This window comes from Melospiza georgiana, chromosome 10, assembly GCF_028018845.1.
Source record: "Melospiza georgiana isolate bMelGeo1 chromosome 10, bMelGeo1.pri, whole genome shotgun sequence".
Taxonomy (NCBI): domain Eukaryota; kingdom Metazoa; phylum Chordata; class Aves; order Passeriformes; family Passerellidae; genus Melospiza; species Melospiza georgiana.
This window is the reverse complement of record NC_080439.1, coordinates 8,120,573-8,138,619: the sequence shown is the minus strand read 5'-3', so window position 1 is coordinate 8,138,619 and position 18,047 is coordinate 8,120,573. Positions and strand designations below refer to the sequence as shown.

The 18,047-nt window shown below is 42.0% G+C and overlaps 1 protein-coding gene across 5 annotated transcripts in view; it reads left to right on the top strand.

Annotated features, from left to right (window-relative positions):
• MCF2L2 (MCF.2 cell line derived transforming sequence-like 2) overlaps nt 1-18,047 on the top strand; it is a 151,495-nt gene that overhangs the window by 23,953 nt on the left and 109,495 nt on the right. For all 5 annotated transcript variants that reach the window (XM_058030763.1, XM_058030766.1, XM_058030765.1 and 2 more), the window contains exon 2: nt 11,447-11,530. In XM_058030763.1, the coding sequence (XP_057886746.1) occupies nt 11,447-11,530 (84 nt within the window). The remainder of the gene's footprint in view (nt 1-11,446; nt 11,531-18,047) is intronic.

The window sequence follows — 18,047 nt, the reverse complement described above, 5'->3', positions numbered from 1 at the left end:
ATATTTTTAGAGGAATAATTGTGTGTTTTTCATCTGTGCTCAAGGCTGGTGGCTGCTTAAATCAGGGTAGTGAATCTGCAGACAGGAATATGCAGTTTATTACTGAGGCTTTTCAGGATTTTGCTGTTGCTGCAAAACCAGGCAGGAGGCTCCTTGCCAGTAGGACAGGGACCTGTCTGTTGTGCTAGCATTGCTTCTGCTTTTGTCCTCTGTAGGACAGAGGAATGCTGCAGTTTTGTCTGTCCAGCAATCATTGGAGGTTGTTCTCAGTCCTACTGCTGTGTCTCTGTTACTGCTGGAGTTGAAAACCAATTCTTCAGATCCATCTGTTCAGGGAGGAATAGGGACTCAAGTACTGAGTGGTTAAGGAATTATGGTGCTATCTCTGGAAAGAAATCTCATCTGAAACGAATTGGGACTGAAATTTGTTGGACTTTTTGGAGCTTCTCCACCTTTAGTAGTAAAATAAATGAGAAATGCTTTCCTTTTTCAAATGACTGACCTTTCCACAAAAGTGCTGGTTACTGGAGAAAGTGGCTATTTCATGTGAAGACCAAAATCTGAAGGATAAGTGGAACGTATTTCTAAATCCTTTGAGACTCAGTCACAGTGCCTCCTTGTGTATTGCTCAAATTGTTCTGGTTCTATTTGCATTCAGTATTTCTTCTTCTCTTTAGTAAAAAATGCTACCAGGGGGACCTGGGACAACTTTTTTCAGCTGGCTCTCATTGCATATATAATAGCTGAAATAAAATATTCTGTTTTCCACAGAGGTTTTTCTGAGAAAAGACAATTATCTTAGATGCTTGTGTTTCTTTTCACCTGTTCCCATTCATATGCAGCGTGCTCTGCTGTGGTTGAGAAATACTAAAACCCTGTTTACCTAATCAGAAAGGTCCAGACAATTATGAGACAAATGGTGAAGGCACGGCTTGATTTTCATTTAAAAGAATTCTGAGAGAGATGTAGAACTGCAAAGATCAAGAGAACAAATTCTCAGAGGGCAAGTTAGAGCAGAGGCCTTGTGGGTATTTATGTTTTTCCCTTTCTCCCATGATACCAGAGCAAGAAACAGCTCAGCAAAATGGAAAAGCATTAAACATGGATAGACAGATTGTTATAATTGGCAATGTTTTGTTAACTTGTGGGACTTATTACCACAATATAATAGCCCAGTTTGCTTTTCTTTATTACCTAAATTGTAGTGTAAACTGCCTGGGGAGAAGATTTCAGGGGAGAATGGTGCTGAGTGTGCTGGGAGGTTGGAGAGTGCCTGTGCAGAGCTCTCACCCTGGTTATACCCACAGAGCTCATTCTCCAAATTCAGCCAGTTCTGCTGCTTCACACCTCACTTAAAGACCCAATTCTCCTGTGCTAATGTATTGATTTTTTTAATACAAATTGTACTGCAGCTTTATTACCTGAATCTTGCTATGGATTAGCCTGACCAGTGACTTTTCTAAGACATGGACTTTGCTTCTTCACCACATTATCTACTAGAGATACTCAGGATCAAGTATAAAATAATGATAAATAAATGCTTGGTTGGAGCAGCCCAGCTATATATGAATATTTGGACTATGCAAGTGTCTTGTTGCACAAATTTCTGATCCTGTTAGTTAATTTCATTTTTCAAGGGGAAGAAAATCCTCCAGCTTCTTACAACAGACAAGAATTATTGACCAAGCGTTTTGGTTTTTTTCACCCTTTTCTAAGCTGGAATATCCCAGCATCTTTATTTTGCATAGAGTCAATGCCTTATTTATATTCAGAACCTGTGCCTATGAGTCATTATACTGGGGATTGTTGAGTTTAGGCTATTTGTCTAAACTCCTGAGTCACACCTTGAGACAGTGTGCTTCTGGGGATGCCTCTGAGGAGGTCTACAGGAGTGCAGACCTGATTTTTAAATTGGGATACTGTTAATTAGTAAGGTCATAATTTGCTAGCATTGGGAAAAGCTGAGGTGAAATGGGAAGGGGTAAAGGGGTACTGTGTTCCATTTTCCCTTGACTTTACCCCTAGGCTCAAGAAGTGACATCTGTCAGAGAATGGATGAAATGGGAGGCAATTTAAATTTTCAAGTCAAAAGCACAATAGAAATCAGTGGGCTGTTAGTCAAAGTGGGAGCTGTAAAACACAAGCCAATTTCTTTGTGTTAGGCCTTCTCTAGAGGAAACAGTAGATTTGCAGTTGCCTGAAGTCTTTAACATAAGATTAAAGAGCTTTCTAAAATGCTGGTTTAATCCAATTGCCATGAACATCTTGTGTGTTCAACAAGTCAAACACAATGAACCTAGTGGTTCTCTCTGGTCCTGCAGTGAAAGAATCTGGGATATGATCTCTGAGTTAGAGGCATTTGGGTATGAGCCATTTCTTGTCATACTTTTGGTGGCCCACACCCACAGGTGAACACATGAATGTTTGGAGACAGGTGCTGACATGGTGCAAGTTATTTCAAGGAAACTGGGGTGTATTGCAGCCAGAGAGGATCGTGTCCTTGAATTTTATTATTCTTTTAAAGTATACTTAAATGTGTAATACAGCTGCTTCCCAGTAACAAAAACTGAAATGTCAGTATTACCCTATTCTATGGGCTGGTGAGACAATATTTGGATAGTACAAAATATTGTTCTGCTGAGAGAGGCACAACTAAGCCTTTTCAGCTTGGCAAAGACATTTTGCCAATGCATACTGAAATTACCTGTACTAATTACCCAAATGAAAAAATGTCTGATGTGTAAATTTATCTTATGAAACTTAAAGTACTGCCCGAGGAGAATGTAGTGGCCTGAGGAATTTCTTGGTGCCCCTTCCATGGTGAATTCATTGTTCTGCTTTTATCCTAAATATAAAGTTAGTAATTTCCATTCACTTGCAGAGTGGCATTTCATCTGCTGACTCCACGGCTCGCTCTGCTGCTTCTGCAGCATCTCTACACACAGGGTTAAAGTGCTTTTCAGACTGTAATCATCTGGCACATTGATCAGCCACTGGGACCGATGTGACACTTGTCCCTCTGTGCTCCCAGGGAGGCAGGTGAGGGATGGTGCCAGGAGGGGGCCGTGGGCTCCCCCACATCTGGCTGGGACCCAGCTGTGCACAGGCTCTGCTGCTGTCTGGGCTGCCCCGGGGCAGGGCTGGGCTCGCTGGCCAGCAGGGCTCTGGTCTGTTCACTCTGCACAAGCAGAAGGGGAGGGGAAGCTCCCAGGATAGCAAAACGTGTCTGGAATGGGAGACAGATCTTGTACATTGGTTACACCATTGGTTTGGTGGCCAAACTGTGGTTTAAACCGGTACAGGCAGCAGAGAGTAACATTACACACTGCAGCTGGTGAATTCACTTGTTTGGCAAGCTGAGAAAGGAAGTGCAGTGTAAAATCCATGCATCTTGCCACTCTCTTGTTGTACCTTTATCCACCAAGTAGTGTCTGTCTGTAAAGCTGCAGGTGTCATAAGCTCTCAGGTGTATCTTGTACCAAGCATGGTGATGTCTGCTTACATCTGGCATGCATTTGTAACTACATAGAAACCCTGTTAGTTTTCTCATGCTATACTATAAGCATTATCATAGTTTGTGTTGGTTAGCTGATGGGAGAAGGATGGAAATCCTGGGTGTATTATCCTTAAGAGAGATCCGATGTCCAGTAGCCTGTCTGTAGAAACAACTTTGGTCTGCTCCTCAATTTACTGCTGGGAAAAACTGAGGTCAACTGGTGACCTGGATTCCTACCCCTGTGCCTCAATTTCCTTATCTATAGAATGAATGACACTTGTCTTTTTGGATCTTGAAGACACAGAACAAGAAAGATATTACCATTGCATCATACATCCTAGGGGACAGCTACTGTAGCCTGGCTGAAGAGTGACTTGTATCTAAAGCAGCTGAGCTGCTGGGCGTTGTGGCAGTAAAGGGACAGTAAATTTTATGAGTTACCTAATGTTTATGTTGCTTCCCAGTATTGCTTCAGACTGCTAAAGGTGTGATGTCACCTTCTTCAAGCCACATGTGTACTCCCTTCATGCACTGAAAACTTGTGTTCTGAAGTATTCATTGAACTAAATATGTCAAAATGATTACTCCCCCGTTCAAAACCTGAGGTCATGTTTCCTACCAAATTCAGAGGTCTCGTGCAGTCTTCTCCCTTGTCTTTAAATAACAGCGCTGTGTTCTGATGTGTGGGTGTGCCTTCGGGATAGTACCCGACACAGCAATTCACAGCAGCACTGCTGGTTTCCCTTGGCCCTGAACACCCTATTATTTAAAGTTATTTCAATGAAAGCCCTTTCCATGCCTCAGTCTGAGAAAGTCAGTCTGTTTTGTTGCTTGTTGGGCTGTCCTTTTATTGTTTGTGCCAAGCTGTGAAAGCCTCCCCAGTGTCCCTTTGGAGGGGCCCGAGTGGAGAGGCAGCTGTACCTGGGCAGGGTTAAGCCCGGCCCCGGAGCACTCGGAGCTCTCTGCTGTCGCTTTGCCCCGCAGCTGTTCCGAAGCGCTCTGTGCAGACTCCTCCAGCAGAGCCTCAGCCCTTGGGTGCAGCGCTGTTGGCTCCAGGATTGCCCAGGGAGCGCGGCCTCTCTCTCCATCCCTCCCTCCCTCCCTGCTGCCCTGTGCCCGGGTGAGCTCATTGCCACAGCGGGACTGCAGGAGCCGCGCTGCCTCACCGGGGAGGGATCGTGAGTGGCTGCAGGGGAACCATCGCTCCTTGCCCTGTCTTTCTGTGGCTTTTCTGCTGGGCTTCTGAGCTGGGCTGCTGGTGACAGCGTGGAGGAGGCTGCAGGAGGGTGGCTGGGAGCTGTCCCGGGCAGAGGTGGGCTGTGAGCAGTGTTTGTCCCGGAGATACACTCAGTGCTGCTGGCAGCAGAGGTGCCTGCCTGCTGGGGCTCACTGTTTGTCTCCGATACAGTAACCAGGGAAATATTTTTTAACTAACTGGCCTCTGTTCAGCAGTGAGCAAGCAACCAGCCCTTCAGCTCCTGAGCTCAGAAATTATGTGAATAGGCTCTGAAATTATTTTGCTGGATGCAATAGTTGAGGGCAAAGCCAGTGGCTAGAATTCTTCTGAGATAGAGTTTCAGCTATGAAACTGTCTCCTGGCTAGCTCTAGGAGAAAGGAACGGAGTTTGCTGTACAGCCTGCTGGATCTCTTGATTACCTCAGTGTCCAGGCATTGTAGTGAGCATATTTTAGCTTTGCAGTTTTCCACATGTGGGTTTTGTTATTCATGATGAATTTTAACATGACATTATGGAAATATTCTTTTTTTTTTTCTATTTTCTGAGCAGGAATTTGTGTTTTAGTAATCCAGCATTGTTGTGAAGGACAGATTTTAGGAAGAAGATGAATTAACTTTTCTCTGGCAAAAATTAGAAACTATCAAGAAGTTTTTACTGCTGAGGCACTAGGCAAGGGGATGTCCCATGCTGCTATAAATCTGGATTTATTTATTGAATGCTGAGATTGGACCTTTGCCTTTAATGCCTTTTATTAGGGAAGTTTCTGTTTTGTGGATAGTAGGATGTAGCATCCCCCCACCAGGGGGTGGTCTGTGAAATCAAGCAATATCTTGCTGAGCAGATGATGTGGTATGGTGTGTTTCTTTAGATCTTTTCTGATTATGGATAATTCATAGTGCAGAGTGAAGATTTGTTAATAATTTCTTATCTGTCTCTTACAATTTTACAGCAGTGTTATAAGTATCTTAACAATAGGCTAGGATATGAATTTAACTGAATAGTGGAGAGTGCTTTGAGAATTTTATATTAGTTTGTAAATTTAGCTTTAATGGGGATTATTAATGGAGAATTCCTAGATGTGTGCACAAATGTATGGTGTCAGTAAATAGTCATTGAAATCCTTGAAGTGTGGCTATAAGTATAAATTTGTACTTTTACAAATTTATACAAAATACAATGTATTTTTGCAGAATGTACCAACAGTAAATTAAAATGGGAGTTTACCTATGCAGAATAAAGCTTTTAAAATTTTTGTTATTTACCAATAAAATTTAAGACTTCTTTAAAAACAAACAAAAAATCTCCTTCATACAAGAACATCCAAAGACTGTTTTTGAAGAAGTGGTTAAATGGAAAAAGCAGTAAAATCTGTTTCTTCATCCAAGGAAGTATATTCCAAAATATTTTGACATTGGCTTAGAAAGCTGACATCATGCCTAGAGGGTACATTTCCATTTGGGAGGGCAAGATTTCAGTTTTATATATGAACAGCTCTACTTTCTTCCCCTTATAAATCAACCATAGAGTCCTAATGTGTACTGTGCCTGCCTGTAAAAACAGCTTACTAAAGTCTGTAACCACTCCTGGAGCACAGGAAAATACAGCTTCTAAACAGATCTTTTCAATCTGTGACCTCCACTCTTATAATTTTATGTTAAAATAAGCATCAAATTTAGTAAATGAGATTAATTGAAAAATACAGTGATACGAAGAATTTGAACAGTCTTCCCTGAAAGACTTAAAATCAGCAGGAATATGTGCCTGCAGAGCCAGGCTAGGTAAAGCTGTACCTCCATCATTAAACTGCACAGAATGCCTTGAAAATACCAATCATGACTCAGTGTGATGTCAGGAGAAAACTTCAGAGCACATCTGCTGTGTGACAAAATCACATCAGGCACCAGTTCAGCTTCTGCCCAGGTAGACACTGGGACTCACAGCTTTTTGAGCTCTTCAGGGAAAGGTGCATTTCTAACCTTTCATGGAGATTGTTTGGGAAAATTTGCAAGGCAATTCCTTCCACACCATGGCCTCAATCTGTCCCCTTCTCAAGGGGCTGGAACATGCTGGCAGTGCATCAGTCAAGACAGGATCTTGCTCCTAACCTTGCTTCTCCAGATTTCTACTATCTAAGTGTACACAAAACTGGGTTGCTGTTGCAACTAAAAATCCACCAACTTAAACAGATACTTCCAAACATGACCAAGAGTTACTTAAATATTTTGGAAAGATTCAGTCTTTGGGAGACAGCTACCAAACTCTGCTATGAAACTTGGCTTTAATGAGAGGAGAAATTGCTTTTAAACAAATACTCTTTGTAGGTTTTACAGTTGTGCTTGGTGAAAATTTGATCTGAGAGAGAAGTTGATACCAGTCACCTATGCTTCATTTTGGCTTTTGCCCTAAGCTGACCTAAGTGTGACTCTCTCCTGGAAGGGTAGTCCTGGCTTTGCCACCCCCACCCCTCCTATGCATTACCAGCACTTGTACCCTTCAAGCAGTTTTGCAGAGAGCTAACCCAGATCAGAAGCAATCACTGAGGAAATGATGCTTCACCTTATTTACAATAATGTTATTCCTGGCTTAGTTTTCAGTTGACTCAACATGGCTGAGCAAAAAAAGAGGTGGCAGGAATGTGCAGAAGAATAAGAGAAAGGATGAGATTTCCCTTCTGTTTATAGCTAGATTTTTAGTTCCTCTTTAGAACAATCTGTAGCGCAGCAGCTTGTATCAGTAACTGACCTCACTGTTTGTCTGCCTGGGCTGAGGGAATAAACAAACATTTTCAGAAAGTAAACAAGGGGTGAGAAAGAAAAATAAATAGAAATTTTAAAAAAGGATTCCAAACTAAGAGATTCTTTCTCTGATGTAATAACCTTGAAGTTCTTTTTGACCTTCAAAAAGGGAAATGTTTTGCTTAAGGACTTGAACTGGGAATTCTGGTGGGACGGAATATTTTCAAATCCTTTAGCCTGCTTAAACCTTATCAGTCAAATGTGCAAATTTGTTCCCTTAGTGTGTTTAATTCTTGAAATCTAACTTAGCTCTGCTAGACTTGGCTGTTGTTTGTGGAAGCAAAGCAGACTCAGGACCTGGCAGAAGTTCTGGACTGTAGGAATTTTGCCACTTTCAAACTTTGGATTTGCCTTTTGGTACTTTCTAAGGAGCATGAGAACACATAATGTAAGGTGCGCTTTCACGTTCTTAAAATGAAATATCTGACCAAGAAATATCTGGCCTGATGCTTAATCTTGCCTGACCCTTTCCCATCACATCAGCAATCTGATTTTTCTCAAAAAAATTATGAGAACTCTGAGCATAACTTTTGACAGAGCTTGCACAAAGTAGAAGTAGGCTGATGTACTTGACTATTTTAGAAAAGATTTTCTTTCACTGTCAGCTGTCTTCTTTCACTGTGAATGACATATTAGGCTGTCATTAAGAAGACATGAACTTTGCTCTGGAAATTTGTAGCCCATTATTCCAAGAGCAGTGGCTTCAGATGGGGGATTGAAGCCATCCTCTCCTGCAGTCAGCAGAAGGCCAGGCAGTTGTAGCCTCCAGCCACTTAAAACAAAGAAGCCCCAGTGTCCTGGTGTGGCTGGTGGCCTTTGGTTGTCCTTGGTGGAGCAACAGACACTGCTGTGTCAATCTGCCGGTGCAGTCCAGTCCCTCACTCCAGCAGGTCACCTTTCCAGTGCTGTTGGAAACAATTAGTTGCCATTAGCATGTAAACTAGTTTGTGTCTGCTCAGAGAAGAGAGGAAAGAACAAGGGGATATTCTTTGTTGTTTTTAACCATCTGCTGTTGGTGTAGCTCCTCCAGACCTGCTGTGGGAGCACACAGAGCTGGATGAGACACAGAATGAGTGTGTTTTTGCAAGCCCAAGCAGGTTGCATTGTTGAATGAGGAATTATGAAGCATAACTGAATGGCTTTCCCTTGAGGATCAGATAGCACAGTTGCAGTGAGCCTCCCTGGAGAGCTGGGAAGGAGGAGAAGCTGTGCCAGACAGATGGCTGTAGTAATTGCTTTTCTTTTCCTCCCCCTTGGTAGAAAACCTTGGGAAGCAAAACTGTAAGGCCTAATTCTTCTGCATTGAAACTGGCCTCTGCAAGGGATTTAATTTATAGTAATTTAAGAGGAGAACCAAGAGTACATGAACTGAGTTGTTTCTTTTATTTTTTTTCCTCTTTTATCACGTCCTTATTCATATTTAAATTGTCCTGACAAATTCAATTAATTCAAGTAATGAAGAACTGTATGGTATATGTAAATGTTCATCTTTGATGACCTGTGTAGGGGATTGGCATTGTTTCATGTAACACCAAACAATTCAATTTTTCTTTTTGAAATTTCAGAGGCTATGAATAACTGCCTCTTCAAAAAAAACCCAAAAAAACAAAAAAACAAAAAAAGTGAAGACCACAAGAGCAATCACACAGAAGGTGGGAAATGTCTGAGTCAAGTTTCCCAAAATAAATATGTTGCAGACACTTGGCTGGTTTTGATAAGATCTTGAGTTGCATGCCTATAGAAATACGAATTTATCAGAGGGCAGGACTGCTCTGAAGTGACCAGGAGTTGTCCAATGTCCTCTGTAGATATTAGCAAGGGATGCTATGAAACAAGGTAGTTGTCATGTTCCTGCAGATTTTCAGCTTCCTGAAACCTTCCCCTTGGCCCCATGTAGTGTTTAAATGTGCCTGTCATCAGTAAGTTTTTCTGAAGTGTCTATGAACCTGTGGCTGTCAGCTCAATACCAGCTCACCTCCCCCTGAAGAAGGGGTTTCTCAGCTGGAATATCAGTCCCACAGAAAAATGGTCCCTTGCTTCTACCCAGGAGGGTGAGCAGCACTTCCTGCTGCCTTCTGGCTTGCAGTTCAGACCAGAGAGGCTTCAGAGCTTCCTGGGATAAAGCCAGTGGAAGATATAAATGATTAATGCTCACTGGTGCTAGGCAAATGTCATAGCTTTGAAACAAACCCAGACTTGTGTCTTTTTGTTTGCTTATAAGATTTTTTTTTTCAAGCTTTTCTTCTAGTCAAAGATTAAAAACTTCCTCCAGCAGCCCTAGGTAATCAATCATGTGTCCAAGGACTGGGACTATTACTGCAAGGTCTATGCTGTGATGGTATTACAAATTCTTCCATATTGGGGAGTAAATACCTTTAAGCACTGTCCTAGAGGAAGTGAAAATGGGACCTTGAGTGCTGTGGCTACACTGCTGACATTTCATAGCCACATGATCTGATTTGCCCATTGGGCTGTGAGGCACCTTCCCTTATTTTCTCAGATTTTCTGTCTCCTGCTGGTTTCTTTTGCTGCAATTGCTTTTCCCAGCATGTCAATGTATGAACTGTACCGACTTATTGGATGTGTGATTCCTAGTCACCAAATGTGTTTTGTACCACCTTTCTCATCATCTGAACATCTCCTCCTGAGTGTGGCTTTTACAGCAACCCCATGAGGTTTGTCTTGCCCAGGCAGGAGATTTGATAAGAACTAGCTGGTACTCTGCAGTTCTTGTTTCTTTTGCTTCATTTTATCTTTACATCACAAAAACCTTCTGAATAAAGAGGATATTTAGAAACCAGAAACCAAGCTATGTTTAGAGCAAGCTAATAAAGCTAAATAGGAGTTGGGTGTGTGGTGGAATTTCTGTTTTGCTCAAGACTGGTTAATATTAATGATGTCTTCACATTGGCAAACATCAAACACAAACTTAACTACTGGCAGGTTTGTTACCCTGGAGGGCTGGGCAAGTCTCTGAGAGGTCTGTGGTCTATCTGGACCCAGCCTCCTTCCTTCCACCTGCTGTCTGGGTACTTAGAGGTGATCTGTACAACACCAGGAATGGTTGTTGTTCTGTACAGTGGCTAAAGGAGTAGTTCCAATAGGTGTCATCAGAACATAAACCTTGATCCTGCCAGTTAAGTTGGCAGATATTTCTTGTAAATGTTGCTGCTTTAGACTGGTGTGAAGAGTGGGGAAAATAACTGGGTGCACCTGTTACAAAAAGAGATCAAATTAGCTCCATGTGAAACTATAATTGCTTTTCACTCCATAGATCACACACAAAAATTGAGGTCATTTTTTGCCCAGCTGCTTGCCAAGTTACTTTTTACCATTTTAGTGTTTAAACTAACAGGCTTAGTTAAAATAACAGGCTTTGTTTTCATGAGAAGAAACTCTCACAGCCTCTGATTTCCTCCTTTTACTATGAATTTGCTTGTAGCGGAAAAAGCATCGGGAAAGGAAACTCTTGTGGATTGGCTGCCTACACAAAGTCCTCCAGCACAGCTCGGGGAGTTCAGGGTGGAACAGGGCCATGTATGCGGAGTAGATTTCACTGCTTCAAAGACTGAAAAACTGCTGTAGTGGGAGGCCAAATGCAGTGACTTAATATGGAACCTGAAGTGGTGAGGAGCAGCTGTCAGCTTGAGCAAACCTGTGGCAAGCTCTGGCAAATCCGCTGGAGCTGGTTTATGAAAAGCTCTCTCTGAAATCACAAGGCAATAGATGAAGTTAATAGGCTGAAGAGGAGACTGTGTAAGTACCATAATCTTTACCACAATAGTCATATAATAGCTCAGGCAATAGTCTGGCTAGGCTTGGAGTGTCATCTTTGTTTTGCTGGGTTGTTAAAGGAGGAAAAAATTGTCATTGAGGCTTTATGAACTCACGGAAGATTTCTGTTTTCCCTTGCACAGATGAAATCATGCAGCAGGAGATTCGGCCGCTGGTAGCAGTGGATATAATAGAGCAGCTCCACAGGCAATTTGCAATCTTGTCAGGTAAGAAGTTGCTGGTAATGACACTCTGTGATTCTCTTGGAGACATTCTGGAATGTGTCATGCTGTCTGTCACCCTTCAGCTCTGTACAGCAGTTGCAATAGTATTTTCATATTGCTCCTGAGAAATGCTGCTACAGTCAGATATTCACGGTGTATGGAATGGAAAAGTGCCAAGCTGCTGTAATTGCTTTTTTAAGGCAAGTTAATTTTCCATGTTCTCCACAATGGGCTGGGAGGAACCTATGTAGAGGGCAAGAAATTAAACAAAACTTTCACTACATATCTTTGCACAATGTCCAAGCATCTTGTTTGTGGGAAAAGATGTTGGTCTATCAGGGATCTATTCATGACCTCCCCCTTCTTCCTCATTTGCCTTTGTTTTAGAAATGATTCATTGCTAAAATGTAAGGTTCTAATCTTTAAAAGATATGATTATTACATAGTCTTTTGTTTGCCTGAAATTTGCAATCACACAAAGTGACGCAGTTCCTTCCCTAAAGAAAGAGCTGATACTGAAATATTTGGCAAATTATTTAATTCATTATTTTGGATACTGTAGATGATAAAATCTTATCTAGGTCCTAAAACAGTCTCTGCTGTTGACTGCATGGCCTCTGGCAACTCCTTTTGTCTCTATTTCTGTCTGTTCTACAAATAAGAAAATTCAGAATTTGCTGATCATTTTCCTCATAGAAACAGTGGTGTAATGATTTTGCACAAAATGCTGAGATTATAAGAAGGTCCTCTTGGAAACCCTGTCCCTCTTGGTGGCTATAGAGTGCACAGAGTGCACCAAACCAGCTCTGGAAATGGTCAGCTTGGCAGGCCCAATTCTTGCTCTGTCTTTGCATTTTAAAATACATTCCAAGTTGCCGAAAGAAATTGAAATCTAATTTCACAGAATTCTTTATGAGGCTCTGAGTACCAAAACTTGATTTTGGAGGCTTGCAGGTAGGATCTTGTGACAGTTTCCTAAGCTCAATTACTAAAGGGTTTGCAATAGGCAGAGGGTATTGACTGAGCAGAGGGTGCTGCCTTCTCATCTGCAGTAAAACATCTCAGGGTCCCACCTTCCCAGAATTCCTGATGAGCACACCCCTCTGGGCAGGACAGGGTCTGGAACTGCATTAAATTGCTCAAACCCTAGGAATTGTTGAGAACTGAGTGCCTCATATGCAACTGCCTACCCAGTAAAATGTGGAGGATTGCTATTTTTGAACTCCATTACCTTGCAACATTTGGGACCAATAGCAAAAGCTGAATACAGCATGTAATGAGCAACTTATGGAAAGTGGTTTACCAAACAGGAAGAAAAAAAAACATTTCCAATTCCAGCTTGAACATTAAACAAGGAATAAAAATGTCAAGGGTAGACTTAAAAAAAGAATTTTCATATTTCTTTATGGATTCATAATTTCAGCAGTGCCTGTATTCTCACCTGCTATTTTAGCAAATTCATCTCTTCACATTTATCTTATTCTTTTATTCTTGGAAGAGATGAAAAAGGTGTTTAAATGAGGCTGTTTAAATGTGAGCTGCTTAAAGACTTGAAAAATAACTCTTCATAGAAGGCAAGGTTGAGGGGCTTGTTTGTTAGGAATCAGCAAATAACTGGTTCATCCACATAGAAGTACTAATAACAAATAACAAAGAAAAGTGAGAAGGTGTCTTTCATGCCCCCATCTACTTAAATAACAAATCTCATTTTAAGAATTTTCAGGCTTATCCAAAATCTCCTCAGTACAGTTCAGAAATAGTATCCCACTATAAAACAGGGCAGTGTCGTTCATAGTTTCCAAGCTGATTTCAGTCTGAAGTTTACAGATAAATTTGGAAACATGGGTGCCTCCACTCCAAAATCCCCATGGTAGCATGTGAAGAAGTTAAGGAAGGCTTAGAAGCCCATTTGGTCTTATTCTGTTGGTGACCACTGGTGAGTCATAGGTAAAACATAGCAGGAATCTTCCTCACTCTCTATTGCCTCCTGCAAAGAGAACTTTAGGTGCAAGCCAGACATTACTCTACTTTTCAAAAATGCATTTCTCTAAATAATGTAACTTTCTTTTTCCTTTAGCAAAATATTGGGGTTTTTTCATGCAACGAAGACAAAACTGGGCACTCTTCTGCCTCATTTCACTTATTAAAGTAATTCACATGTAAATTACCTCATTTGATTTAGATTTTTTTTCCAGATGGCTCTGTAGCTTTTCCTCAAAGCATGCTGTTAGCTGCTTTTCATTAGGTACCAGCAACCACAAATATTTTGGTGCTTCAGTGCTTGCCTACATGGTGGCTGAAAATTTGATACTTAGCCTATTCCTGGTTTCCCATATTGAAATGTTGCAGCTCAGTAGCCACTGTCTGGGAAAAAAAAAAAAAAACCCCTTCTGTTCATTGGTGTCACCATCTTGGGCAGTAAAAGGCAATTCCAATGTTTTTGTAGAGCGTTGTGCACATAAATTATGTTTCTCTGAACAACTTCCTAACAGGGGTATACACTGATTTATACTAGATGGGGTTATTTCTTTCATTCTGGAGTCTGCAGCCCCCAGAGCACAGCCAGTCACCTCTCCCATGCCTGTGCAGAGCCCAGAGGATGCAGCACTGACTCTGGTTTGTGGCACTCCACAGCCTCTGGCTTTGTCAAGCTCTCCTGCTCAGTCCTGTTGACCCCAAATGCATTTGTCAAGTGATAATGGAAGTCAGTGGTTGGTTCACTGTTGTAAACTTTGTCATAAATGAGTATTTCTTTAGTTAATACCACCCTTTTAGTTACAGCTGGCAGCTGAGACAGATGCAGTGAACTCACAATGTTTCCTTGCAGTAAAGCAGAAAAGAAAGGGGAAAATGATTGAATCAAAGGCTCTTTGTTTTCTCTGGACATGACTCATTAGGAACACTTCTCTCCACTATTGCTGTGTGCAAACTTCTTAAGAGGATCTGGCTGTCTTGTGGTCTCTGAGCAGATGGTAGGAATTATATAACAAGTCTGATGAGTTGGGTGTTTGATTGTGTCAGGGTCTAGTTGTAATGAATGTATTACCTGCTAACAGCCTCCTGTTTGTCCTGGTCCTACACCTACCAGACTAATCAAGACCTTAGTCCATGCCAAGAACAGGGAAATTCTCCAAAGTCTTCCCTGGTCTGCTGAGGTCGCTGCAGTGTAATTTGGCAATGTCCTTAATCATGGAATTTTACTTTGGTCATCTCTTTTCCCATGTGCTGATTTAGCCCTGCTTAGCTTGTGAGATCTGGTTGGAGTACTGGTCCTTGTGGTTAAATTCGAGCTTTGATATCACTACTGCCGCTTTCCTTTCCCTGAAAACCAAACTCTCAGTTAATGGACTACAGCTGTGACAACACAGAGTGCTCAGCTAGGTTTGTGTGTTTCCTGGAGCTGTTAAGGGAACTAGATCACAAAGCTGAGTAGTACTGACAGCCTGGTTATTCTAACACACCAGTTTTTTACTCAAGAATAAAGAACCACTAGTAGAATACTTTTTCTGTCTGTCCTGCTGTACCAATCTGCTCTTGGAACTGCTACCATTCCTTCCCCACCCCCACTTTTTTATCTGCAGCTTCACAACTTGCTCTTATCTGTAATTACTCTGCCAAAGAGCCCAATCTGCCATTTGCAGCAATAATGGATCATGTTGCTAAATCACGACTTTATTAGGCAAACTGTCACGAAATGTATTAGCAGAGAGAATCATTTTCTTTGTGTTCTGCTCCTGCTAACAGACTTCAGTGGATGGGAGAGTATATCTGAAAACGGTAACTGACTCAGAAGCCAGTTTATTTAATTTGCAAAGCCTGGAGGGTATTTGGCCATCTGCTTCCTGTTTAAACTGAGCCTTTTGGAAAACCTGGCCTGACCTTGCCAAAAGGACAGTTTGGATCTTTTATAAAAATTGAGACCCAGGAAACTTGATTTAATGAGAAATTCATCATTCACAACTCTTAATCAACATGGAAAACCAAAACAACAGAGCTTGGAAAAAGCAAGACTTGACCAAAGCAGTGAAACGTAGCCAAGGTATCATTAGACTTTTTGGCTGTCTGACCCAGGAGATGAACTGTAGTCAGGGCTGGGCTGTGAGGACTCAGGGAGCTCTCTGCATGTGGGCAGGCCCAAGCAGCTGAGGCTGCACGCATCAGCAGCAGTGAGAGAACATTTTCCAGTACTAACTGATGAGTTAGTGTCTGTGGCAGGCTGGGGAGGTGAGCTCTGGAAACTTGCAGACTAACTTTTGGAACTTCTCTTGACTATAGCCCCTTTGTCGGGCTGGTGCTTTTATTTTGTTTTGGTTTTATTTCTCAAGGGAGTCAGCACATTTGGTGATCTCTAGTTAGAAGACCTGCTGGCTATAGAACAGGACTTAAGTGTAGCCCCTTATTTTCTCAACCATGGATATTTTTTGTGCCTGGGTGGGAAGCATGGGAGGGCTGGAACTGAGGAGTGGGAGATTGTCTAAGATCCTCATTGTGTTCAGGGCCTTGGCCTGCAGTTGTGGTTGCTTTCTGTTTTTACGTCAGTCGTACCAACATACAGATTCAGCTGTGAGAGCTCTCAGAATTCAGCACTCACACCTCATTTGTCAATCACACCCTTTACACTGCAAAGCAAAATTAAATTTTCTCAGCTGCCATAACCTTTTCTTCCCCACATATATTCCTTCCCCACATACTTCAGCTGTTTTCTTCTGGCCCCATCTTCACTGCAGCAGCTATCCAGGCTGCATTGGCTGCTGGAAAGTCTGTCCAATAGGAGCAGCTATGAATGCTGCTCTGTGTCCTGGGACTTTGGGGATTGACACACCTGAGAGTTAGTGAAGGTCCCATTACCATGGGTACCTTGTACAATCCTCATACAGCTGGTGTGCTATTTCTTCTAAATTTCATAAAAGACAAATTCCATGTGCTCAGTCCTTATGGCCATGGTGCTGACTGGAGACTGTCCCAGTTGGCCTTTAGTTTGTGCTGTCTGCCCTTTCAAGACACTGAGTAGTATCTAGCTAAAGTATTTCAGGGACTGGAAGAAATCTTGTGGCAACTCCCTAAAAAGAAAGGTTGATGGTCGAGGAAAAAAGGGCTGCGGCTTGTCAATCCATATTCTGCAGAAATTTGCATACTGCAGCAATTCTTGGATTAGTGTCAGGAAAAAAATGGCATTAACATTTAGATGTATGGAATTGCTGTCTTGTACTGAAGAGAGAGTTTTCCAGACACCCTTGGTATTTAAGGAGCTTCCCTTATATCTCTTATTCAAATGGATATAGATAATTTTCCTATATAACTCAACTACTGCTGGAAGTTCAGATATGGACAGGAAAAACCCATTTGTAACATATTTATGGTATTTCTTGTCACTCAACACTTTACACATTTCTGCTCTCTTCTCATCATAGCACTTAACAATTTCTGAGTACCAAACTCCCTCAAACTTCCCCCTAATTTCCTCGTGTGGCAGGAACTGAAGGTTTTCTTGTTTATTTCCCTGTCTGAAATACAGCTCTGCTGAACCATCTGAAGGTTCTGGTGTGGCTGTAGCAGGAAATGTTGCCTTCACCTTGAAGAATGAGATGGAGATCAGGAGCTGTAAAGGGCCTGTGGCTGAGTCAGAGGCAGGAGCTGCTGACTCTTAGTTGAATGTTCAGTCTGAGGCTGCTCCTAAGTGTCCTAGATTTGTTGCCAGTGGTGAAAGGAAGTCAGTGTTCAGTCTGCTTACATTAATTTTTTAGATGGCTTTTTATAGGAGAAGATCCCATGACAAAAATACACACCCACATACCTAGAGTGCATCATCAGCCTGCCTCATCCAGCTCAGGGAAGAGGCCAGGGGAAGAAGAGCACATGTGTCAATGGAGATGCAGGAGATGAAATTAAAGGGACACAAAGAACTCCTCATGAGCAGGAGCATTAGAAGTACCCTTTGAAACGTGTAGCTTGAGCAAATCTTGAGTGTAACTGCAGCTAAACTATCAGGTGTTAAAGTAGGGAATCCGGGGGAATCTCTACCTTATCCTCCAGTGGCAAATATTGCTGCTTTAAACCAAAATATTCCAAGTTGCTACATCTTCCTCATTTGAAGTATACTCACATACTTGAAATATGTGAATGAGAAAGTTTGGTGCCCAGAAATGTTCACAAGATACCAAGTATGAAATACCTTGGCACACACTGAGCTTTGCACAAAGAGACAGCAGACAAATTTGGTATTAAATTTTCCTGGCTGTTACTGTATGTGTCCAGGAGATGTCACTGAGAATCTGTAGCAAACCAGCCTAACTGGGTACCTGCTGGTCTAGAGTGCAGCAGTCTGGGGAAAGCCTGACCAAACTTGCAAGGCAGCATATTCTACATCAGTGCTGACTGCAGACAGTGCAGCTGGAGGTCCAGCTGCCATGCATCAGCATTTGCCATCACCCCAAGGCCAGTGGGGAGGTTAATGTGGAGGCTGTGGCTCTGCTCAGCATTTGAAATCCAATTCAGTGCAGTGTGAATAATGGCTTTCTTG